The 27,519-nt window shown below is 49.7% G+C and overlaps 1 protein-coding gene across 2 annotated transcripts; it reads left to right on the top strand.

Moving 5' to 3' along the window:
• The first annotated feature begins 70 nt into the window (after positions 1–70).
• SMPD1 (sphingomyelin phosphodiesterase 1) lies at positions 71–20,023 on the top strand. Of its 2 annotated transcripts, XM_069969302.1 has the most exons (7): positions 71–1,043; positions 4,315–5,081; positions 5,156–5,327; positions 6,469–6,545; positions 13,347–13,492; positions 17,415–17,472; positions 18,454–18,629. In XM_069969302.1, exons 1-7 carry the CDS (start codon positions 855–857, stop codon positions 18,539–18,541), a joined length of 1,497 nt encoding a protein of 498 aa, XP_069825403.1. In that variant the 5' UTR covers positions 71–854; the 3' UTR covers positions 18,542–18,629. The 2 variants fall into 2 exon arrangements, with proteins under 2 accessions (XP_069825403.1, XP_069825402.1); XM_069969301.1 differs by lacking the exon at positions 17,415–17,472 and having other exon boundaries at positions 111–1,043; positions 18,454–20,023.
• Positions 20,024–27,519: the final 7,496 nt, after the last annotated feature.

Genomic DNA, 27,519 nt, shown 5'->3' with positions numbered 1-27,519 from the left:
CCTCTCCCTCCACCTCTCTATCCTCCCCCTGTCCTCTCCCTCCACCTCTCTATCCTCCCCCTGTCCTCTCCCTTCTCCTCTCTATCCTCCTCCTGTCCTCTCTCTCCTCCTCTCTATCCTCCCCCTGTTATCATCTCTCCTCCTCTCTATCCTCCCCCTGTTATCATCTCTCCTCCTCTCTGTCCTCCCCCTGTGATCTCTCCTCCTCCCTCCTCCTCTCTCTCCTCCTCTCTGTCCTCCCCCTGTGATCTCTCCTCCTCCCTCCTCCTCTCTATCCTCCCCCTGTGATCTCTCCTCCTCTCTATCCTCCCCCTGCCCTCTCTCTCCTCACCTCTCTGTCCTCCCCCTCTCTTTTCTCCTCCTTCCTCTCCTCCTCCCCCTGCAGTCTCTTCCGGGTTCAGGGTGTTGTCACCTGAGGTCAGCACTCACAGCTCCGCACAGAGACAGACAGAAGCTGGATAGATGAGACGGCATTAAATGAGACGGCTTTACATGAGACAGCTTTACATGAGACAGCTTTACATGAGACGGCTTTACATGAGACGGCTTTAGATGAGACGGCTTTAGATGAGACGGCTTTAGATGAGACTGCATTAGATGAGACACATTGGATGAGACGGCATTAGATGAGACGGCATTAGATGAGACACATTGGATGAGACGGCATTAGATGAGACGGCAATAGATGAGACGGCATTAGATGAGACGGCAATAGATGAGACGGCATTAGATGAGACGGCAATAGATGAGACGGCATTAGATGAGACACATTGGATGAGACGGCATTAGAGACATCCAGCTGGGGAGCAAGTAAATGAAACAAGCCGAGAAAAGTGAGAGATTGTGAGGCAGAGATGGGAGCCCCCGACATGGCACACAGGACAGTCTGGTCTCTTGGGGGTCTCTTCATTCTCCTCATTTCGTGGCCCTCCAGCACAGGCCTTCCTGTATCCCCCATGGGGCCGGAGGTGAGATACGGATGGACTAATGTCACCTGCACCACATGTAAAGCCCTGGTCATCGCCCTGGACATCAGCCTGCAGGTAACAGTGCTAAGAGTGAAAGCACCATGGAAAGGGTTAATGCTCCTTGTGTATAACCAGACTGTCCTGCTGAGGGGAGACGTGTAAGGGGTTAACGCTTCTTGTATACAGCCGGACTGTCCTGCTGAGGGGAGACGTGTAAGGGGTTAATGCTCCTTGTGTATAACCAGACTGTCCTGCTGAGGGGAGGTGTGTAAGGGGTTAATGCTCCTGGTATATAACCAGACGGTCCTGATGAGGGGAGGTGTGTAAGGGGTTAATGCTCCTGGTATATAACCAGACTGTCCTGCTGAGGTGAGACATGTAAGGGGTTAATGCTCCTGGTATATAACCAGACTGTCCTGCTGAGGGGAGGTGTGTAAGGGGTTAATGCTCCTTGTGTATAACCAGACTGTCCTGCTGAGGGGAGGTGTGTAAGGGGTTAATGCTCCTGGTATATAACCAGACTGTCCTGCTGAGGGGAGACATGTAAGGGGTTAATGCTCCTGGTATATAACCAGACTGTCCTGATGAGGGGAGGTGTGTAAGGGGTTAATGCTCCTTGTGTATAACCAGACTGTCCTGATGAGGGGAGACGTGTAAGGGGTTAATGCTCCTGGTATATAACCAGACTGTCCTGCTGAGGGGAGACATGTAAGGGGTTAATGCTCCTGGTATATAACCAGACTGTCCTGCTGAGGGGAGACGTGTAAGGGGTTAATGCTCCTGGTATATAACCAGACTGTCCTGCTGAGGGGAGACGTGTAAGGGGTTAATGCTCCTGGTATATAACCAGACTGTCCTGCTGAGGGGAGACATGTAAGGGGTTAATGCTCCTGGTATATAACCAGACTGTCCTGCTGAGGGGAGGTGTGTAAGGGGTTAATGCTCCTGGTATATAACCAGACTGTCCTGCTGAGGGGAGGTGTGTAAGGGGTTAATGCTCCTGGTATATAACCAGACTGTCCTGCTGAGGGGAGACGTGTAAGGGGTTAATGCTCCTGGTATATAACCAGACTGTCCTGCTGAGGGGAGGTGTGTAAGGGGTTAATGCTCCTGGTATATAGCCGGACTGTCCTGCTGAGGGGAGGTATGTAAGGGGTTAATGGCAATAGTGTAATATTGGGGGGGGGGGGGGGGGGGTCACACAGACTGAGCAGCAAGGGGTTAATTACTAGTCGCATCGGTTCCTATGTATGATACAGCACACAAGGGGTTAATTCGCCTTATTCTGCTCCTTGTGTCTAGTGTGAAGGAAGAGGCTAAACCTCATCCAGCAGTCAGGGGGTTAATCGCTGATCGATCCGCACAGAGATATCCTGAATACATAGTGTGATAGAGGTTACTGACAGGAGACCCTGCCCCATATCGGTTACAGACAGGAGACCCTGCCCCGTAGCGGTTACTGACAGGAGACCCTGTCCCATATCTGTTACAGACAGGAAACCCTGCCCCATAGCATTTACTGACACGAGACCCTGCCCCATAGCATTTACTGACACGAGACCCTGCACCATAGCAGTTACTGACAGGAGACACTGCTACATATCATTTACTGAAAGGAGACACTGCCCCATAGCGTTTACTGACAGGAGAGCCTGCCCCATATCAGTTACTGAGAGGAGACCCTGCCCCATATCAGTTACTGAGAGGAGACCCTGCCCCATATCAGTTACTGAGAGGAGACCCTGCCCCATATCTGTTACAGACAGGAGACCCTGCCCCATAGCAGTTACTGACACGAGACCCTGCCCCATAGCAGTTACTGACACGAGACCCTGCACCATAGCAGTTACTGACAGGAGACACTGCTACATATCATTTACTGAAAGGAGACACTGCCCCATAGCGTTTACTGACAGGAGAGCCTGCCCCATATCAGTTACTGAGAGGAGACCCTGCCCCATATCAGTTACTGAGAGGAGACCCTGCCCCATATCAGTTACTGAGAGGAGACCCTGCCCCATAGCAGTTACTGACAGGAGACCCTGCCCCATAGCATTTACTGACACAAGACCCTGCCCCATAGCAGTTACTGAGAGGAGACCCTGCCCCATAGCAGTTACCGAGAGGAGACCCTGCCCCGTATCGGTTACTGACAGGAGACCCTGCCCCATATCGGTTACTGACAGGAGACCCTGCCCCATATCGGTTACTGACAGGAGACCCTGCCCCAAAGCATTTACTGACACGAGACCCTGCACCATAGCATTTACTGACACGAGACCCTGCACGATAGCAGTTACTGACAGGAGACCCTGCCCCATATCGGTTACTGACAGGAGACCCTGCCCCATAGCATTTACTGACACGAGACCCTGCACTATAGCAGTTACTGACAGGAGACACTGCTACATATCATTTACTGAAAGGAGACACTGCCCCATAGCGTTTACTGACAGGAGAGCCTGCCCCATATCAGTTACTGAAAGGAGACCCTGCCCCATAGCAGTTACCGAGAGGAGACCCTGCCCCATAGCAGTTACTGACACAAGACCCTGCCCCATAGCAGTTACTGAGAGGAGACACTGTCCCATAGCAGTTACTGACAGGAGACACTGCCCCATAGCAGTTACTGACAGGAGACACTGCCCCATAGTGGTGACTGACAGGAGACCCTGCCCCGTATCGGTTACTGACAGAAGACACTGCCTCATAGCGGTTACTAACAGGAGACCCTGCCCCATATCTGTTACAGACAGGAGACCTTGCCCCATAGTGGTGACTGACAGGAGACCCTGCCCCGTATCGGTTACAGACAGGAGACCCTGCCCCATATCTGTTACTGACAGGAGACCCTGCCCCATATCGGTTACTGACAGGAGACCCTGCCCCGTATCGGTTACTGACAGGAGACCCTGCCCCGTATCGGTTACTGACAGGAGACCCTGCCCCGTAGCGGTTACTGACAGGAGACCCTGCCCCGTAGCGGTTACTGACAGAAGACCCTGCCTCATAGTGGTTACTGACAGGAGACCCTGCCCCGTATCGGTTACTGACAGGAGACCCTGCCCCGTATCGGTTACTGACAGGAGACCCTGCCCCGTATCGGTTACTGACAGGAGACCCTGCCCCGTATCGGTTACTGACAGGAGACCCTGCCCCGTAGCGGTTACTGACAGGAGACCCTGCCCCGTATCGGTTACTGACAGGAGACCCTGCCCCGTAGCGGTTACTGACAGGAGACCCTGCCCCGTATCGGTTACTGACAGGAGACCCTGCCCCGTAGCGGTTACTGACAGGAGACCCTGCCCCGTAGCGGTGACACTAGTGTTCTCTCGTGTCTCTGCAGGTGGAGAGTAACATGGAGCTGGTGGCGGAGGTCGCTGTGAAGGTCTGTAAGACTTTGCACTTGGAGGAGCCGAGAGTGTGTGAGCAGGTGGTGGAGCTCTTTAAGCGGGACATGATCATGGCCTGGGTGATGTCGGTGCTGCGCCCTTCGGAGGTCTGTGGGCTTCTCCTGGGCACCGATTGTGGACACTGGGATATTGGATCAGACTGGAATATTACCCTCCCACCTGTGCCAAAGCCCCCCATACACCCCCCTGTGCCACCCCAGCCGGGGTCTCCTGTCTCCCGGATCCTCTTCCTCACAGACATACATTGGGACCACAGCTACTCCCCCGGGGCCCCCGCTACCTGCAAGGAGCCGCTGTGTTGCCGCAACCACTCATCCTCCAGTGGTCACAAGCCCTCGGGTTACTGGGGGGAGTACAGCACCTGTGACCTACCTCTGCACACCATCCAGTCTCTCCTCCGCCATGTTGCCACCAATGGACCGTTTGAGCGGGTGTACTGGACGGGAGACATCCCGGCTCACAATGTGTGGGAACAGACGCGGGCACAACAGCTGCACGCCCTCACAACCATTACCGCACTCCTGAAGAAGTATCTGGGCCCAGTACCCGTATACCCTGCGGTGGGGAACCATGAGAGCGCGCCCGTCAACAGCTTCCCACCCCCCTCAGTGTATGGCAATCTGTCCTCCAGCTGGCTCTACCATGCCATGGCACAGGAATGGGAGAGCTGGCTGCCCCGTCCGGCGCTGGAGACGCTCAGGTAAGCTCTCCCCCATTTACCTACCCTTACTGCCCTCCATATAGGAGAACCCCCTGACCCTCTGTCTCTTACAGGACCGCTGGCTTTTACACCACCAGGATTGCGCCAGGCCTGCGCCTGGTATCTCTCAATATGAACTTTTGTGCCATAGAGAATTTCTGGCTTATCATCAATTATACCGATCCGGCGGGGCAGCTGCAGTGGTTGGTGGGGGTCCTCCAGGAGGCCGAGAACGACCACGAGAAGGTGAGCACCATATAACGTACAGCACCGGTGTCACAGACGGTATATCCTGTGTATAGAGAGGTAGTCACGGCCCCGCCCCCTGTATATTCTGTGTATAGAGGTAGTCACAGCCCCGCCCCCTGTATATAGAGAGGTAGTCACAGCCCCGCCCCCTGTATATCCTGTGTATAAAGAGGTAGTCACAGCCCCGCCCCCTGTATATCCTGTGTATAGAGAGGTAGTCACAGCCCCGCCCCCTGTATATCCTGTGTATAAAGAGGTAGTCACAGCCCCGCCCCCTGTATATCCTGTGTATAGAGAGGTAGTCACAGCCCCGCCCCCTGTATATCCTGTGTATAGAGAGGTAGTCACAGCCCTGCCCCCTGTATATCCTGTGTATAGAGAGGTAGTCACAGCCCCGCCCCCTGTATATCATGTGTATAGAGAGGTAGTCACAGCCCCGCCCCCCTGTATATCCTGTGTATAGAGAGGTAGTCACAGCCCCGCCCCCTGTATAGAGAGAGGTAGTCACAGCCCCGCCCCCTGTGTATAGAGAGGTAGTCACAGCCCCGCCCCCTGTATATTCTGTATATAGAGGTAGTCACAGCCCCGCCCCCTGTGTATCCTGTGTATAGAGAGGTAGTCACAGCCCCGCCCCCTGTATATCCTGTGTATAAAGAGGTAGTCACAGCCCCTCCCCCTGTATATCCTGTGTATAGAGAGGTAGTCACAGCCCCGCCCCCTGTATATCCTGTGTATAGAGAGGTAGTCACAGCCCTGCCCCCTGTATATCCTGTGTATAGAGAGGTAGTCACAGCCCGCCCCCTGTATATTATGTGTATAGAGAGGTAGTCACAGCCCCGCCCCCTGTATATCCTGTGTATAGAGAGGTAGTCACAGCCCTGCCCCCTGTATATCCTGTGTATAGAGAGGTAGTCACAGCCCCGCCCTCTGTATATCCTGTGTATAGAGAGGTAGTCACAGCCCTGCCCCCTGTATATCCTGTGTATAGAGAGGTAGTCACAGCCCCGCCCCCTGTATATTATGTGTATAGAGAGGTAGTCACAGCCCGCCTCCTTGATGACATCACTGATATAATGATATGATACTAGGTCACATGGGGTGTTCCTGAGTGGCAGCTCATTCTCCTCCTTGTTATTAGGTGCACATCATCGGTCACATCCCCCCGGGTCTCTGTCTGAAGAGCTGGAGCTGGAATTATTACCGGATTGTTAACAGGTCAGCACCTCGGGGGAGGGGTTAGTGATTGGCAGAGATGCTCCACCCATATCCTCCCTGTGCTCCACCCATATAATCACAGCACAGTTAGGTCTATGAATACGAAAGCCAGAAGCCTCACTAATAAATCTGAGGAAGAAGAGGAATATTATACAGTGGGGATAAGCGAGATGTGGGGGGGTGATCCCTAAAGACGCGGCTGGGTGATCCCTATAGACGCGGGGGGGTGATCCCTATAGACGCAGCGGGATGACTGGGCGGTTAATCTGCAGGGTTATAGTCTGTTGGGAAATTACCATAAAAATATGAAAGGGGGAGGGGTCTGCCTATATGGGGAGGGGTCTGCCTATAGAGGGAGAGGTCTGCCTATAGAGGGAGGGGTCTGCCTATAGGGGGAGGGGTCTGCCTATAGAGGGGAGGGGTCTGCCTATAGGGGGAGGGGTCTGCCTATAGGGGGAGGGGTCTGCCTATAGGGGGAGGGGTCTGCCTATATGGGGAGGGGTCTGCCTATAGAGGGAGGGGTCTGCCTATAGGGGGAGGGGTCTGCCTATAGGGGGAGGGGTCTGCCTATATGGGGAGGAGTTTGCCTATAGGGGGAGGGGTCTGCCTATATGGGGAGGGGTCTGCCTATAGAGGGAGAGGTCTGCCTATAGAGGGAGGGGTCTGCCTATAGGGGGAGGGGTCTGCCTATAGAGGGGAGGGGTCTGCCTATAGGGGGAGGGGTCTGCCTATAGGGGGAGGGGTCTGCCTATATGGGGAGGGGTCTGCCTATAGAGGGAGGGGTCTGCCTATAGGGGAGGGGTCTGCCTATAGGGGAGGGGTCTGCCTATAGGGGGAGGGGTCTGCCTATATGGGGAGGGGTTTGCCTATAGGGGGAGGGGTCTGCCTATATGGGGAGGGGTCTGCCTATAGAGGGAGAGGTCTGCCTATAGAGGGAGGGGTCTGCCTATAGGGGGAGGGGTCTGCCTATAGAGGGGAGGGGTCTGCCTATAGGGGGAGGGGTCTGCCTATAGGGGGAGGGGTCTTCCTATAGAGGGAGAGGTCTGCCTATAGAGGGAGGGGTCTGCCTATAGGGGAGGGGTCTGCCTATAGGGGAGGGGTCTGCCTATAGGGGGAGGGGTCTGCCTATATGGGGAGGGGTTTGCCTATAGGGGGAGGGGTCTGCCTATATGGGGAGGGGTCTGCCTATAGAGGGAGAGGTCTGCCTATAGAGGGAGGGGTCTGCCTATAGGGGGAGGGGTCTGCCTATACAGGGGAGGGGTCTGCCTATAGGGGGAGGGGTCTGCCTATAGGGGGAGGGGTCTGCCTATAGAGGGAGGGGTCTGCCTATAGAGGGAGGGGTCTGCCTATAGAGGGAGGGGTCTGCCTATAGGGGAGGGGTCTGGCTATAGGGGGAGGGGTCTGCCTATATGGGGAGGGGTTTGCCTATAGGGGGAGGGGTCTGCCTATAGGGGGTGGCGCCTATAGAGGGGAGGGGTCTGCCTATAGAGGGAGAGGTCTGCCTATAGAGGGGAGGGGTCTGCCTATAGGGGAGGGGTCTGCCTATAGGGGAGAGGGCTGAGGCCTATGTGTATACTCCTGCTCTAAGCCCATTCTGCAGGAGGATATATGGGATATAATGTGGAGTCTCTTTGGATAGAAATAAGGGAAGGGAGGAAGAATAATACAATTCTTATAGGAGTATATAAGAGCCCATTCACACTGCGAAAGACAGGCAGATATTGTGAGCGGAATCCGTGCCGTGAACTCTGCTTGGAATTCTGCCCTCCTGAGTGATAAATATAGGGGGAGTCCGCACAAAGAACTGACGTGCCAAACCGGTCAGCGGAGAACAGAGACCTCCTATATATATATATATATCCAGTAAGAGTCTATAACTGCCCAATATATACAGGAAAGCAGGGTGACCTCATTATTATGGGGGGGGGGGCTATAACTACCCAATATATACAGGAAAGCAGGGTGACCTCATTATTATGGGGGGGGGCTATAACTACCCCAATATATACAGGAAAGCAGAGTGACCTCATTATTATGGGGGGGGGGGCTATAACTACCCAATATATACAGGAAAGCAGGGTGACCTCATTATTATGGGGGGGGGCTATAACTACCCCAATATATACAGGAAAGCAGAGTGACCTCATTATTATGGGGGGGGGGCTATAACTACCCAATATATACAGGAAAGCAGAGTGACCTCATTATTATGGGGGGGGGGCTATACCCCAATATATACAGGAAAGCAGAGTGACCTCATTATTATGGGGGGGGGGGGCTATAACTACCCAATATATACAGGAAAGCAGAGTGACCTCATTATTATGGGGGGGGGGGCTATAACTACCCAATATATACAGGAAAGCAGAGTGACCTCATTATTATGGGGGGGGGGGGCTATAACTACCCAATATATACAGGAAAGCAGAGTGACCTCATTATTATGGGGGGGGGGGGCTATAACTACCCCAATATATACAGGAAAGCAGAGTGACCTCATTATTATGGGGGGGGGGCTATAACTACCCAATATATACAGGAAAGCAGAGTGACCTCATTATTATGGGGGGGGGGGGCTATAACTACCCCAATATATACAGGAAAGCAGAGTGACCTCATTATTATGGGGGGGGGGGCTATAACTACCCAATATATACAGGAAAGCAGAGTGACCTCATTATTATGGGGGGGCTATAACTACCCAATATATACAGGAAAGCAGAGTGACCTCATTATTATGGGGGGGGGGGGGCTATAACTACCCCAATATATACAGGAAAGCAGAGTGACCTCATTATTATGGGGGGGGGGCTATACCCCAATATATACAGGAAAGCAGAGTGACATCATTATTATGGGGGGGGGGGGGCCTATAACTACCCAATATATACAGGAAAGCAGAGTGACCTCATTATTATGGGGGGGGGGCTATAACTACCCAATATATACAGGAAAGCAGAGTGACCTCATTATTATGGGGGGGGGGGCTATACCCCAATATATACAGGAAAGCAGAGTGACCTCATTATTATGGGGGGGGGGGGCTATAACTACCCAATATATACAGGAAAGCAGAGTGACCTCATTATTATGGGGGGGGGGGCTATACCCCAATATATACAGGAAAGCAGAGTGACCTCATTATTATGGGGGGGGGGGGGCTATAACTACCCAATATATACAGGAAAGCAGAGTGACCACATTATTGTGGGGGGGGGGACTATAACTACCCCAATATATACAGGAAAGCAGAGTGACCTCATTATTATGGGGGGGGGCTATACCCCAATATATACAGGAAAGCAGAGTGACCTCATTATTATGGGGGGGGGGGCTATAACAACCCCAATATAAACAGGAAAGAAGAGTGACCTCATTATTATGGGGGGGCTATACCCCAAAAAATACAGGAAAGCAGAGTGACCTCATTATTATGGGGGGGGGCTATAACTACCCCAATATATACAGGAAAGCAGGGTGACCTCATTATTATGGGGGGGGGGGCTATAACTACCCCAATATATTACAGGAAAGCAGGAGGACGTCATTATTATGGGGGGGGGGCTATAACTACCCAATATATACAGGAAAGCAGAGTGACCTCATTATTATGGGGGGGGGCTATACCCCAATATATACAGGAAAGCAGAGTGACCTCATTATTATGGGGGGGGGGCTATAACTACCCAATATATACAGGAAAGCAGAGTGACCTCATTATTATGGGGGGGGGGCTATAACTACCCCAATATATACAGGAAAGCAGAGTGACCTCATTATTATGGGGGGGGGGCTATAACTACCCAATATATACAGGAAAGCAGAGTGACCTCATTATTATGGGGGACTATAACTACCCAATATATACAGGAAAGCAGAGTGACCTCATATTATGGGGGGGCTATAACTACCCAATATATACAGGAAAGCAGGGTGACCTCATTATTATGGGGGGGGGGGGGCTATACCCCAATATATACAGGAAAGCAGAGTGACCTCATTATTATGGGGGACTATAACTACCCAATATATACAGGAAAGCAGAGAGACCTCATTATTATGGGGGGGGGGGCTATAACTACCCAATATATACAGGAAAGCAGAGTGACCTCATTATTATGGGGGGGGGGGCTATACCCCAATATATACAGGAAAGCAGAGTGACCTCATTATTATGGGGGGGGGGGGCTATAACTACCCAATATATACAGGAAAGCAGAGTGACCTCATTATTATGGTGGGGGGGGCTATACCCCAATATATACAGGAAAGCAGAGTGACCTCATTATTATGGTGGGGGGGGGCTATACCCCAATATATACAGGAAAGCAGAGTGACATCATTATTATGGGGGGGGGGGCTATAACTACCCAATATATACAGGAAAGCAGAGTGACCTCATTATTATGGGGGGGCTATACCCCAATATATACAGGAAAGCAGAGTGACATCATTATTATGGGGGGGGGGGGCTATAACTACCCAATATATACAGGAAAGCAGGGGGACGTCATTATTATGGGGGGGGGGGCTATAACTACCCAATATATACAGGAAAGCAGAGTGACCTCATTATTATGGGGGGGGGCTATACCCCAATATATACAGGAAAGCAGAGTGACCTCATTATTATGGGGGGGCTATACCCCAATATATACAGGAAAGCAGAGTGACCTCATTATTATGGGGGGGGGGCTATAACTACCCAATATATACAGGAAAGCAGAGTGACCTCATTATTATGGGGGACGGGGGGGCTACAACTACCCAATATATACAGGAAAGCAGAGTGACCTCATTATTATGGGGGACTATAACTACCCAATATATACAGGAAAGCAGGGGGACGTCATTATTATGGGGGCGGGGGGGGCTATAACTACCCAATATATACAGGAAAGCAGAGTGACCTCATTATTATGGGGGGGGGGGCTATAACTACCCAATATATACAGGAAAGCAGAGTGACCTCATTATTATGGGGGGGGCTATACCCCAATATATACAGGAAAGCAGAGTGACCTCATTATTATGGGGGGGGGGCTATAACTACCCCAATATATACAGGAAAGCAGAGTGACCTCATATTATGGGGGGGGGCTATACCCCAATATATACAGGAAAGCAGAGTGACCTCATTATTATGGGGGGGGGACTATAACTACCCCAATATATACAGGAAAGCAGAGTGACCTCATTATTATGGGGGGGCTATAACTACCCAATATATACAGGAAAGCAGAGTGACCTCATTATTATGGGGGGGGGGGCTATAACAACCCAATATATACAGGAAAGCAGAGTGACCTCATTATTATGGGGGGCTATAACTACCCCAATATATACAGGAAAGCAGAGTGACCTCATTATTATGGGGGGGGGGGGCTATAACTACCCAATATATACAGGAAAGCAGAGTGACCTCATTATTATGGGGGGGGGGGCTATAACTACCCCAATATATACAGGGAAGCAGAGTGACCTCATTATTATGGGGGGGGGGCTATACCCCAATATATACAGGAAAGCAGAGTGACCTCATTATTATGGGGGGGCTATAACTACCCAATATATACAGGAAAGCAGAGTGACCTCATTATTATGGGGGGGGGCTATACCCCAATATATACAGGAAAGCAGAGTGACCTCATTATTATGGGGGGGGGCTATAACTACCCCAATATATACAGGAAAGCAGAGTGACCTCATTCTTATGGGGGGGGGGCTATAACTACCCAATATATACAGGAAAGCAGAGTGACCTCATTATTATGGGGGGGGGCTATACCCCAATATATACAGGAAAGCAGAGTGACCTCATTATTATGGGGGGTGGGCTATACCCCAATATATACAGGAAAGGCAGAGTGGACCTCATTATTATGGGGGGGGGGCTATAACTACCCCAATATATACAGGAAAGCAGATGTGACCTCATTATTATGGGGGGGGGGGGCTATAACTACCCCAATATATACAGGGAAGCAGAGTGACCTCATTATTATGGGGGGGGGCTATACCCCAATATACAGGAAAGCAGAGTGACATCATTATTATGGGGGGGGCTATAACTACCCAATATATACAGGAAAGCAGGAGGACGTCATTATTATGGGGGGGGGGCTATAACTACCCAATATATACAGGAAAGCAGAGTGACCTCATTATTATGGGGGGGGGGGGCTATAACTACCCAATATATACAGGAAAGCAGAGTGACCTCATTATTATTGGGCACAGTTACAGCAGGGGGCAGTGATGGGGCAGTTACTAGTGGGGTACAGCAGGGGTCAGTGTTGGGGTACAGTTACTAGTGGGGTACAGCAGGGGGCAGTGTTGGAGCACAGTTACTAGTGGGGTACAGCAGGGGGCAGTGTTGGGGCACAGTTACTAGTGGAGTACAGCAGGGGGCAGTGTTAGGTCACAGTTACTAGTGGGGTACAGCAGGGGTCAGTGTTGGGGTACAGTTACTAGTGGGGTACAGCAGAGGGCAGTGTTAGGTCACAGTTACTAGTGGGGTACAGCAGTATATTCTCTTCTGTAAGAGCAGTGACACTATGGAGCTCTCTATACTCTCTCCTTTGAGGAGCCTGCTCTATCATCCAGTGGTGGGTGGGATACAGATGCTGCAGGCCCCGCCCCCGCTTACATCCTGATATCTGTATACTCTCTGTATGCTGTGCTTTCCTAGTGTATACCCCTGTTCCCTCATCTCCTGTGGCCCCCCGGGCTCTCTCTAATAATGGTGGCTCTGAGGAGCCTCGGGTAATCACCTCTTCCCCTTCTCTTCGCTCTCCGCAGGTATGAGGGCACCATCGCCGCTCAGTTCTTTGGACACACCCACTTGGATGAGTTTGAGATCTTCTATGATGAGGAGACCTTGTCTCGGCCACTGTCTGTGGCCTTTATCGCACCCAGCGTCACAACCTTTGTCAATCTGAATCCAGGTAACTACCACCCCCACCATCACCACCCCCCCCCCCACCACCACCATCACCACCACCACCCCCACCACCATCACCACCATCACCCCCACCATCACCACTATCACCACCACCCCCACCATCACCACCCCCACCACCACCACCATCACCACTCCCCCCCCACCACCACCACCACCACCACCATCACCACCAGCCCCACCACCACCCCCACCATCACCACCCCCCCCCCCACCACCACCACCACCACCACCATCACCACCCCCACCACCATCACCACCATCACCCCCACCATCACCACTATCACCACCACCCCCACCATCACCACCCCCACCACCACCACCATCACCACCCCCCCCCCCACACCATCACCCCCACCATCACCACCAGCCCCACCACCACCACCCACCATCATCATCACCACCACCACCCACCACCACCACCACCATTACCACCACCCCCCCATCACCCCCCCCCGCCATCACCCCCCCCCCCCATCACCCCCCCCCACCATCACCCCCACCATCACCACCACCACCATCCCACCACCCCCCCCCACCATCACCCCCACCATCACCACCCAGCCCCACCATCACCACACCACCACCCCCACCAACCCCACCATTCACCACCTACCTCACCACCCCCCCACACCATCACCCCCCCCACCACCCCCCCACCATCACCACCACCATCACCACCCCCACCATCACTATCACCCCCCCACCCCCACCACCCCCACCACCACCCCCCACCACCACCACCCCACACATCACCACCACCAGCCCCCCACCATCACCACCCCACCATCACATCACCCCCCACCCCACCACCACCCATCACCACCACCACCCCCACCACCACCCACCATCACCACCCCCACCCACCACCACCCCCACCATCACCACCCCCACCATCACCACCACCACCCACCATCACCACCACCATCACCCCCACACCCCCACCACCACCCATCACCACCCCCACCACCACCCAACCACCACAACCCCAACCATCACCACCAAGCCCCACCATCACCACACACCACCCACATAACCCCCACCCCCCCCACCCCCCCATCACCACCACCACCCCCACCACCACCCATCACCACCACCACCCCCACCACCACCCAACCACCACCACCCCCACCATCACCACCAGCCCCACCATCACCACCACCCACCATCACCACCACATCACCCCCCCCACCCCACCACCACCACCACCACCCCCCCCACCACCACCCACCATCCCCACCACCACCCCCACCACCACCCCCACCATCACCACCACCACCACCACCATCACCACCACCACCCACCATCACCACCACCATCACCCCCCACCCCCACCACCACCCCCACCACCACCCACCACCACCACCCCCACCATCACCACCAGCCCCACCAACACCACCACCCCCCCCATCACCCCCATCACCACCCCCCCCCCCACACCATCACATCACCCCCCCACACCATCACATCACCCCCACCATCACCACCAGCCCCACCATCACCACCAGCCCCACCATCACCACCACCACCCACCACCACCACCCCCACCATCACCACCAGCCCCACCATCACCACCACCACCCACCATCACCACCACCACCACCCCCCCCACACCATCACATCACCCCCACCATCACCACCAGCCCCACCATCACCACCAGCCCCACCCACCATCACCACCCACCATCACCACCACCACCATCACCATCACCACCACCATCACCACCACCACCCACCATCACACCACCCCCCACCACCACCCCCCACCACCACACCACCCACCCACCACCACACCACCCCACCCACCATCACCACCACCACCCCCACCATCACCACCACCACCCCACACCACCCCCACCATCACCACCCCCCCCACCATCACCCCCACCACCAGCCCCACCATCACCCACCATCACCCCCACACCACCCCCACCATCACCACCACCCACCATCACACCACCCCACCATCACCCCCACCATCACCAGCCCCACCATCACCACCCCCCCCACCACCCACCACCCCCACCATCACCACCCCCACCACCACCCCCACCATCACCCCCACCATCACCACCACCCCCACCATCACCACCACCACCCCCACCATCACCACCCCACCACCACCCACCATCACCACCCACCACCACCCCACCACCCCCACCACCCCCACCACCACCATCACCCCCACCACCACCATCACCCCCACCATCACCACCACCCCCACCATCACCACCACCCCCACCATCACCACCACCACCACCCACCATCACCACCCCCACCACCACCCACCATCACCACCACCATCACCATCACCACCACCACCACCATCACCATCACCCCCACCATCACCATCACCATCACCACCACCACCACCATCACCATCACCATCACCACCACCCCCACCATCACCATCACCACCACCCCCACCACCACCCCCACCATCACCACCACCACCACCACCACCCCCACCATCACCACCACCACCCCCACCATCACCCCCACCATCACCACCACCACCACCACCCCCACCATCACCACCCCCACCACCAGCCCCACCATTATCATCACAGCATATCTCCTCCTTCTCACTATACCACTATGGGGGAGGCCTGGTCCCTCTAAGGGCCCTTTTACACAGGAAGATTATCTGACAAAGATTTGAAGCCAAAACCAGGAACAGACCATAATCAGAGATCAGGTCATACAGGAAAGCCTGAGATTTCTCCTCTTTTCAAATCCAGTCCTGGCTTTGGCTTCAAATCTTTGGCAGATAATCTCTCAGATAATCTTTCTGTGTAAAAGGGCCCTTACTAGATGTACAAGGTCATCATCATCTAGGCAGGTGATAACAATGGATATTAGTAGATGTAGTAACACCTGATAACCATGAGGGGCACCCAACTTTCCTTACCAGATTATTCCAGCGGAGAGAAGTATTGGACATATAAACTGCTGCCCAGTGCTCTCCTCTTCCCCTGGGGTAATCTGATTGGGGGGGGGTTGATCTTGCATATGCTGCGTTTACATGAAGCGATAATTCGCCCAATCGATCGTTTAACGATTTTGATGCAACAATTTGGTTTTTAGAACAATCAGCGTTTAGACTAATAAATCGTTAGAAAATTCGTAAGAGAAATCGTTATTGCGATCGTTTTTAAGATTGCTTAAGCCCATCTTTTACATAGTGTGAATCTTTGAAAGACTGTTTACACAAAGCGATCTGCGAATATTTAACGAACGGCGATTTGAGAACATGTTGAAAGAATGAATGAACGATTTTTCGCTCGTCGCTTGATCATTTGCTGTCTTTACACGGAACGATTATCACTCAAATGCGATCGTTTTAGCGGAAATAATAACAATAATCGTTCCGTGTAAACGCAGCATTAGACTTTTCTCTTCTTCTCTCCGTGTCTTCTCCTCTTCCCATGGTGTAATCTGATTGGGGGGGAGGGGTTTGATCTTGCTTATGCTGCGTCTACATGAAACGATAATTCGCCCGATCGTACGATTAGCGCAGTCAGAGTAACGATTTTATTTTCATAACGATCAGCGTTTAGAAGGTACAATATTTCATATGGAAAATTCATTTTGCGATCGCTTAAGCCTATCTCACACATTGGTTAAATCGGCGAGCGACTGTTCACACGGAACCATCTGCGAATTTTTTGTGAATGATCAACGACGATTTGATAACATGTTTAAAGATGAAAATGAACGATTTCTTGCTCGTCGTTTGATCGTTCGCTGCATTTACACATTCGATTATCGTTTGAATTCGAACGTTATTGCGCAAATTTGCACGATAATCGTTACGTGTAAACGCAGCATTGGACTCTTCTCTTCTTCTCTCATATCAGCTTCTCATAGTGGGATATAGTCAGAGTATTCTGCATTTTCTCCACTAGGTGTCACTACTGTGTTTTCGTCTGCCTTATGTTGGGCCCAGCTGAAGGAATACACATGGTGAAGTGTTTTCTGTCTCATGTTGTTCTTATGTCCAGTCACAGGTGCCGGCCGGTTTCCTCCTTTCTCTGTCCTATCTCCTTCTTTCTTCCTCTAGCACACACAGCACCAACAATCACAGGGAGACTTAGTTCGCCCCTATAAAAGGGGGGTCATTTCTTGGTGGGGGAGTTCTCTAGTCAGGAGTTGGAGAGAGAGAGACGCACAGAAAGAGTGTTCCAAGTTAGCAAGTAACATCAGCTAGAATGCAGTGCTAGACCCCTCAGGAGGAAAGGACGTCCTGAGGATCACCGCGCCAGCGATACCCTCTACAAGATACAGGCCAGGACAAAGCTGCAGATTGGGGGGGAGGTTTGATCTTGCTTAGACTCTTCTCTTCTTCTTCTCTCCGTGTCTTCTCCTCTTCCCATGGTGTAATCTGATTGGGGGGGGAGGGGTTTGATCTTGCTTGAGCCCCAATTCCACGTGTCGTCATAGAGGAGCAAACAAGCGCTCTCAGCGCTCGTTTGCTCCTCGTTCCCCGCTCGCTGCTGCCGCTATTCAACGCGGGTGAGTGCGGGAGGGGGCGGCGGGGAGCTGCCCAGGTGATCACTGATCGTCCGGGCAGCCCATAGGATAGTGCAGCGTCTGCTGCCAAAGCTCCTATACAACGGGATGATTATCGTCCGTGATCTATTCCACGGGATGATTATCGTCCGTAGCGGCCGATATCCAATCCGTGGAATAGGGCCTTTAGACACTTCTGTTCTTCTTCTCTCCGTGTCTTCTCCTCTTCCCCTGGTGTAATCTGATTTGGGGGGGGGGGGGGAGAGGTTTGATCTTGCTTAGACTCTTCTCTTCTTCTTCTCTCCGTGTCTTCTCCTCTTCCCATGGTATGATCTGGTTGTGTGAGGGGGTTGATCTGGTTTACAATCTTCTCTTCTTCTTCTCCTCCCCATGTCTCCTTATGGTGGATATCACTAATGGTGTCTTGGTCTCCAGGCTTCCGTGTGTACCTGGTGGATGGGGAGTACCCAGAGAGCTCACACGTGGTGTTAGACCATCAAACCTATATCCTGAACCTGACTGAGGCCAACAAGAAGCCCAACGAGGACCCACCCTGGAGCCTCCTTTACAGCGCACTCAGCACCTACGGGATGAAATCCGCCTACCCGTCCGACTGGGAGGACCTGGTGCAGAGATTCCTCCGGGATGATCGGCTTTTCCAGACCTTCTGGTTTCTCTACCACAAGGGCCATGTGGGCGAGGTCTGCCAGGAGTCGTGCAAGACTGGTGTCCTCTGTGCTTTGCGTACTGGGCGATCCAATGACCCGCAGATGTGTAAGGATCTGGAGGTCTATGGGAAGCCGACTCAGAAGAGGAAGTCTCTGTGCTGAATGGTCATATGGTCATATGGTCAGATCTGCTGGATCTATCCAGAAACATGTCCGCTCTGCGTCTCGGCCTGAGGGGAGACGGAACAGATAAAACCTGCATAATAATCTGTGGAGAGATGAGGCCCCCGGGAGCCGGCCAGGGACTGGAGAACAGTGAGGTCTCCGCACATCTCAGGAGGCCCGCTCTGTCCTCTGTGGACTCCTTGTTGTCACTTTCAGAATGATTTGCACATTGAGGGAGTCTCATAGTGAATGATGTCTCCTTACACAACAAGTGTGACCTGCACAATTGGACACCCCGACCCTCACACTTTACAGGTCACACCCAACTGGATTAAACACTACACCCAACCATTCAATAGAACATTCCACTCAACCCCCCCTGATGATAACACACACATGGATACAGATCATCCCACCTGACCCAACCCGTCCTCCTACCGACTCTACGTTCCTTATCCTCCTGCACTGCTGGACATCTACAACTCATCCGACAAACTACTCTGCTCTTCCAAGGATCCTGTCCCCGGATCCTAACACACGTATCTATACAGATCATCCTACAGCCCACCCTGCCCCTCTCCAGACTCTGCCCCACCACCTCCAATCCTAACGCACAGATACAAGTGATCCCACAGCCCACCCTGCCCCTCTCCAGACTCTGCCCCACCACCTCCAATCCTAACGCACAGATACAAGTGATCCCACAGCCCACCCTGCCCCTCTCCAGACTCTGCCCCACCACCTCCAATCCTAACGCACAGATACAAGTGATCCTACAGCCCCCCCCCCAATCCTAACACATAGATACAGACCATCCCCCTGCCCCCCCAATCCTAACACATAGATACAGACCATCCCACAGCCCCCCCTGCCCCCCCAATCCTAACACATAGATACAGACCATTCCACAGCCCCCCCTGCCCCCCCAATCCTAACACATAGATACAGACCATCCCACAGCCCCCCCTGCCCCCCCAATCCTAACACATAGATACAGACCATCCCACAGCCCCCCCTGCCCCCCCAATCCTAACACATAGATACAGACCATCCCACAGCCCCCCCAATCCTAACACATAGATACAGACCATCTCACAGCCCACCCTGCCCCACCGTCCCTGATCCTAACAAACAGATACAGATCATCACCCCCCCTCCACCCCACACCCTAACACAGATACTGATCACACCCCCTCCCCCACCAAATCCTAACACACAGATACAGGTCATCCCTTAGCCCACCCTTAAGTCCTAACACGTGTATAGATACAGGTCACCCCATATCAACGACCAGGGCTACTGATCGTGACCAACCTGTGAGAGATCAGCAATACTGGGCGTCACCAACCTCAGAGACGTCCATGATAAGGAGTGTGAGCAATAATGATTGTACAATCAGACTGGGTGAAATAAACAGGAAATCAAACTAACAAAAGTGTCATTAGGAATTCTATCAGATCCGTGGGTGTAAGAACCTGAGTGTCTCTATAACAGTGTTATCTACTGATCCCCTCCCCCATAACACAGTGGTGTACTGCCCCAGTACAGGTGTGCCACTAACTTTCTATTGCACCTGGGCAAAGTAACTCTTATCAGGTTCTCATAGTGGGATATAGTCAGAGTATTCTGCATTTTCTCCACTAGGTGTCACTACTGTGTTTTCGTCTGCCTTATGTTGGGCCCAGCTGAAGGAATACACATGGTGAAGTATGTCCAGTCACAGGTGCCGGCCGGTTTCCTCCTTTCTCTGTCCTATCTCCTTCTTTCTTCCTCTAGCACACACAGCACCAACAATCACAGGGAGACTTAGTTCGCCCCTATAATAGGGGGGTCATTTCTTGGTGGGGGAGTTCTCTAGTCAGGAGTTGGAGAGAGAGAGACGCACAGAAAGAGTGTTCCAAGTTAGCAAGTAACATCAGCTAGAATGCAGTGCTAGACCCCTCAGGAGGAAAGGACGTCCTGAGGATCACCGCGCCAGGGATACCCTCTACAAGATACAGGGCACTATACCCCAGCAGGACAAAGCTGCAGATTACGCCTACGTATCCTGCTGTAACGCACGGCTGTTCTGAAAGGTTTGGGGAAGTCTGCTTCACCCAGTGCAGGGACCTGGGACCTCGTACTACCCTTAATGGATGGGTATCCCGACACTGAAGGCATTAGGCGGTCAGATATGTGAGTACAAGTTTTTCTTCTTCTCTACTCTACGCTAAGGTTACATTGGACAGGGCCCTCAAGATGCTCCTCTACTCTCACTTCTGTTGCTACAACAACTTCTACCTCTCACCTGCAGTTTCTGAAGCCTTGTTTTGTATTGCACTGAAAAAGTACCTCAGTAAATGAACGTTGTTCTGGTTAAGCTACAGGACTCTGTCTGTCATTCTGCACCTACACACCAGGTTAAACCTGCAGAAGCAGTACCTGTCTGGCCGGGGGTGGGTCCAACACCACTCCAAGCTACTGTGAGAAGTGTCCAAATGACCCACACCCACCTAGCAACCACAACATTGCCAGAGCTACCTCAACCAACAGCAACCCACGCTGCTTTGCCGCAAGTGGCGTCACAAACAGAATTCAAGCCTTTCTTTTGCCTGTCACTGTCCTGTAAGAATCCTTGCTTTTACTTTTTGTTGTGGTGCAGTTTTTGTGCAATTTTTGGTGCAACACACCCAGTTATCGGTAAGAGACAGTCCAAGTGAAGTTGCTGCCCAAAAACATTGCAGGACGTGTGCACTCTGAACGCCTTATCAAGTGTGCCCTTAGCTTAAAGTGTCCCCCGACCAAGGTTTCAGAAGTGGGGCAGGGCCTTACCTACAGGGCCACCCACTGGTGGAACCAAAGTGCACCCAAGTGTTTCCTGCTGGAGGAGGAAAGCGCCCAGAGCCAGACCGAGCCAGCGCCACCATCTTGCTACACCTCTTCCAGGTGCACTGCAAGTCTCTTACACCTCATCTGCTTCTAATTTCTTCACCAGAGCTTCTCTCCAGCAGCTTCTCCTGCCCGCATCTCCTCTCCAGCAGCTTTACTAAGGCTGCCTTTATGCAGACAGATTTATCTGACAGATCATTAAAGCCAAAGCCAGGAACAGATTATAAACTTAGAACAAGTCATACAGGAAAGATGGAAATTCTCCTCTTTTCATATCCATTCCTGGCTTTGGCTTCAAAAATCTGTCTGATAAATCTCTCTGTGTACAGATGAGCGAACCGGGTTTGGGGTAGAGTCCATCCGAACCCGAATGTTCGGTATTTTATTAGCTGGGGCTGCTGAAGTTGGATAAAGCTCTAAGGTTGTCTGGAAAACATGTATACAGCCAATGACTATATCCAATAACTACAGCCAATAACTACAGCCAATGACTATATCCAATAACTACAGCCAATGACTATATCCAATAACTACAGCCAATGACTATATCCAATAACTACAGCCAATGACTATATCCAATAACTACAGCCAATAACTATATCCAATAACTACAGCCAATGACTATATCCAATAACTACAGCCAATGACTATATCCAATAACTACAGCCAATAACTATATCCAATAACTACAGCCAATGACTATATCCAATAACTACAGCCAATGACTATATCCAATAACTACAGCCAATGACTATATCCAATAACTACAGCCAATAACTATAGCCAATGACTATATCCAATAACTACAGCCAATGACTATATCCAATAACTACAGCCAATAACTACAGCCAATGACTATATCCAATAACTACAGCCAATGACTATATCCAATAACTACAGCCAATAACTACAGCCAATGACTATATCCAATAACTACAGCCAATGACTATATCCAATAACTACAGCCAATAACTATATCCAATAACTACAGCCAATGACTATATCCAATAACTACAGCCAATAACTATAGCCAATGACTATATCCAATAACTACAGCCAATGACTATATCCAATAACTACAGCCAATAACTACAGCCAATGACTATATCCAATAACTACAGCCAATGACTATATCCAATAACTACAGCCAATAACTACAGCCAATAACTACAGCCAATGACTATATCCAATAACTACAGCCAATGACTATATCCAATAACTACAGCCAATAACTATATCCAATAACTACAGCCAATGACTATATCCAATAACTACAGCCAATGACTATATCCAATAACTACAGCCAATGACTATATCCAATAACTACAGCCAATAACTACAGCCAATAACTACAGCCAATGACTATATCCAATAACTACAGCCAATGACTATATCCAATAACTACAGCCAATGACTATATCCAATAACTACAGCCAATGACTATATCCAATAACTACAGCCAATAACTACAGCCAATGACTATATCCAATAACTACAGCCAATGACTATATCCAATAACTACAGCCAATAACTATATCCCATAATTACAGCCAATGACTATATCCAATAACTATATCCAATAACTACAGCCAATGACTATATCCAATAACTACAGCCAATGACTATATCTAATAACTACAGCCAATGACTATATCCAATAACTACAGCCAATGACTATTTCCAATAACTACAGCCAATGACTATATCCAATAACTACAGCCAATGACTATTTCCAATAACTACAGCCAATGACTATTTCCAATAACTACAGCCAATGACTATATCCAATAACTACAGCCAATAACTATGTCCAATAACTACAGCCAATGACTATATCCAATAACTACAGCCAATAACTACATCCAATGACTATATCCAATAACTACAGCCAATGACTATATCCAATAACTACAGCCAATGACTATATCCAATAACTACAGCCAATAACTACAGCCAATGACTATATCCAATAACTACAGCCAATGACTATATCCAATAACTACAGCCAATGACTATATCCAATAACTACAGCCAATAACTACAGCCAATGACTATATCCAATAACTATATCCAATAACTACAGCCAATAACTACAGCCAATAACTATATCCAATAACTACAGCCAATGACTATATCCAATAACTACAGCCAATAACTACAGGCAATAACTACAGCCAATAACTACAGCCAATGACTATATCCAATAACTACAGCCAATGACTATATCCAATAACTACAGCCAATGACTATATCCAATAACTACAGCCAATAACTACAGCCAATGACTATATCCAATAACTATATCCAATAACTACAGCCAATAACTACAGCCAATGACTATATCCAATAACTACAGCCAATGACTATATCCAATAACTACAGCCAATAACTACAGCCAATGACTATATCCAATAACTACAGCCAATAACTATATCCATGATTCCCACATAGCCTCAGGGCTTTATCCAACTTCAGCAGCCACCGCTATCACATGCCGAAAGTTCGGGTTCGGATGGACTCCAGCTGCTCCAGGGTCACTCATCTCTATCTCTGTGTAAAGGCCCCATAAGGAATAGTCTAGCTATCCGTGTTCACCAACCCCCCCCCCCCCCCCCCCCCCAATAATGACACAACAGTTTGTTGGAAGGAAAGGCCACTGCAGCCCCTTATTAACTTATCACATAAGATTACACTAATTAAATAACTTTTATTATATATATATACAGTGGTGCCTTGGATTACGAGCATAATTTGTTCCGGGACGGCGCTTGTAATCCAAATCCACTCTTAAACTAAAGCAAATTTTCCCATAAGAAATCATAGAAATAATGATTTATTATTCTGAATAAGATGTAAAACAGATGAAACATTCAGACACAGCAGAATCTGTGATATTATAAGTGACTGTACAGTAATGGAGAGGAAACACCAGGGCGGACAGAGACTGCAGGGAGCAGGGAGGAATGAGCAGGGCAGATGTGGGCACATACATGCAGCGCTCTCTGTCCGGGGAGAGAGGGGTTACAGCTATGGAGAGATTACCCCCACAGTCCTGTCCCCTGATGTAAGCCCCAGCCTGAAGGGGATCTGCTATGATTTGTAAGGTGAGGGAGACTTCCTGGGTCAGAGTACAGGGCTGTAGACCCCGCTATGCAGACCATGCCCCTCCTCCACTCCCCCTCCCACCCAGTACAGGGAGCTCTTACACCAAAGCAATGCTCTTATACCAAGTCACAATTTTGAAAAACGGTGAGCTCTTAAACCAAAACGCTCTTAAACCAAGTTACTCTTAAACCAAGGTACCACTGTATTATTAACATTTATGCAAACAGTAGATGTGGGAGGGGTCCTTGAAGGCATTCCAGAATATTCCACCATTAACCGGTTCCCCGATTACCTTCAGCCAACGTCACCTGACCCAAAGCAAAGGCACCAGCCGGGGGACCTACAACCCTCCCCGGGGACCCTGCCCATAAGGACCAAACTATAGCTGGGTAATACCCCATCCCCCAACACATGACACCCAAACACTATACACAACACCTATACACTATACACAACACCTATACACAACACCTATATACTATACAGAACACCTATACACTATACACAACACCTATACACTATACACAACACCTATACACAACACCTATATACTATACAGAACACCTATACACTATACACAACACCTATACACTATACACAACACCTATACACTATACACAACACCTATACACTATACACAGCACCTATACACTATACACAACACCTATACACTATACACAACACCTATACACTATACACAACACCTATATACTATACACAACACCTATACACAACACCTATATACTATACACAACACCTATACACTATACACAACACCTATACACTATACACAACACCTATACACTATACACAACACCTATACACTATACACAACACCTATACACAACACCTATACACTATACACAACACCTATACACTATACAGAACACCTATACACTATACACAACACCTATACACTATACAGAACACCTATACACTATACACAACACCTATATACTATACACAACACCTATACACTATACACAACACCTATACACAACACCTATACACAACACCTATACACTATACACAACACCTATACACTATACACAACACCTATACACAACACCTATACACTATACACAACACCTATACACTATACACAACACCTATACACTATACAGAACACCTATACACTATACACAACACCTATACACTATACACAACACCTATATACTATACACAACTCCTATACACTATACACAACACCTATATACTATACACAACACCTATACACTATACACAACACCTATATACTATACACAACTCCTATATACTATACACTATACACAACACCTATACACTATACACAACACCTATACACTATACACAACACCTATATACTATACACAACTCCTATATACTATACACTATACACAACACCTATACACTATACACAACACCTATACACTATACACAACACCTATACACAACACCTATACACTATACACAACACCTATACACTATACACAGCACCTATACACTATACACAACACCTATATACTATACACAACTCCTATATACTATACACTATACACAACACCTATACACTATACACAACACCTATACACAACACCTATACACTATACACAACACCTATACACTATACACAGCACCTATACACTATACACAACACCTATACACTATACACAACACCTATACACTATACACTATACACAACACCTATACACTATACACAACACCTATACACTATACACAACACCTATACACAACACCTATACACTATACACAACACCTATACACTATAGACATCACCTATACACTATACACAACACCTATACACTATACACAACACCTATACACTATACAGAACACCTATACACTATACACAACACCTATACACTATACACAACACCTATACACTATACACTATACACAACACCTATACACTATACACAACACCTATACACTATACACAACACCTATACACTATACACAACACCTATACACTATACACTATACACAACACCTATACACTATACACAACACCTATACACTATACACAACACCTATACACTATACACTATACACAACACCTATACACTATACACAACACCTATACACTATACACTATACACAACACCTATATACTATACACAACACCTATACACTATACACAACACCTATACACTATACACAACACCTATACACTATAGACATCACCTATACACAACACCTATACACTATACAGAACACCTATACACTATACACAACACCTTTATACTATACACAACACCTATACACTATACACAACACCTATACACAACACCTATACACTATACACAACACCTATACACTATACACAACACCTATACACAACACCTATATACTATACACAACACCTATACACTATACACAACACCTATACACAACACCTATACACTATACACAACACCTATATACTATACACAACACCTATACACAACACCTATACACTATACACAACACCTATACACTATACACAACACCTATACACTATACAGAACACCTATACACTATACACAACACCTATACACTATACACAACACCTATACACTATACACAGCACCTATACACTATACACAACACCTATACACTATACACAACACCTATACACTATACACAACACCTATACACAACACCTATGCACTATACAGAACACCTATATACTATACACAACACCCATACACTATAC

The sequence above is a fragment of the Dendropsophus ebraccatus genome, chromosome 5 (genome assembly GCF_027789765.1).
Source record: "Dendropsophus ebraccatus isolate aDenEbr1 chromosome 5, aDenEbr1.pat, whole genome shotgun sequence".
Taxonomy (NCBI): Eukaryota; Metazoa; Chordata; class Amphibia; order Anura; family Hylidae; genus Dendropsophus; species Dendropsophus ebraccatus.
The sequence above is the reverse complement of the archived record's forward strand: the minus strand, read 5'-3'. Positions and strand labels throughout refer to the sequence as shown.

Excerpts from the sequence above, each read along its gene's own strand:
- SMPD1 (XM_069969301.1), top strand. The coding sequence starts at position 855 with ATGGGAGCCCCCGACATGGCACACAGGACAGTCTGGTCTCTTGGGGGT. Across the intron at positions 5,082-5,155 it reads CCGGCGCTGGAGACGCTCAG|GACCGCTGGCTTTTACACCA; the intron begins GTAAGCTCTCCC and ends TGTCTCTTACAG. Across the intron at positions 6,546-13,346 it reads TATTACCGGATTGTTAACAG|GTATGAGGGCACCATCGCCG; the intron begins GTCAGCACCTCG and ends CGCTCTCCGCAG.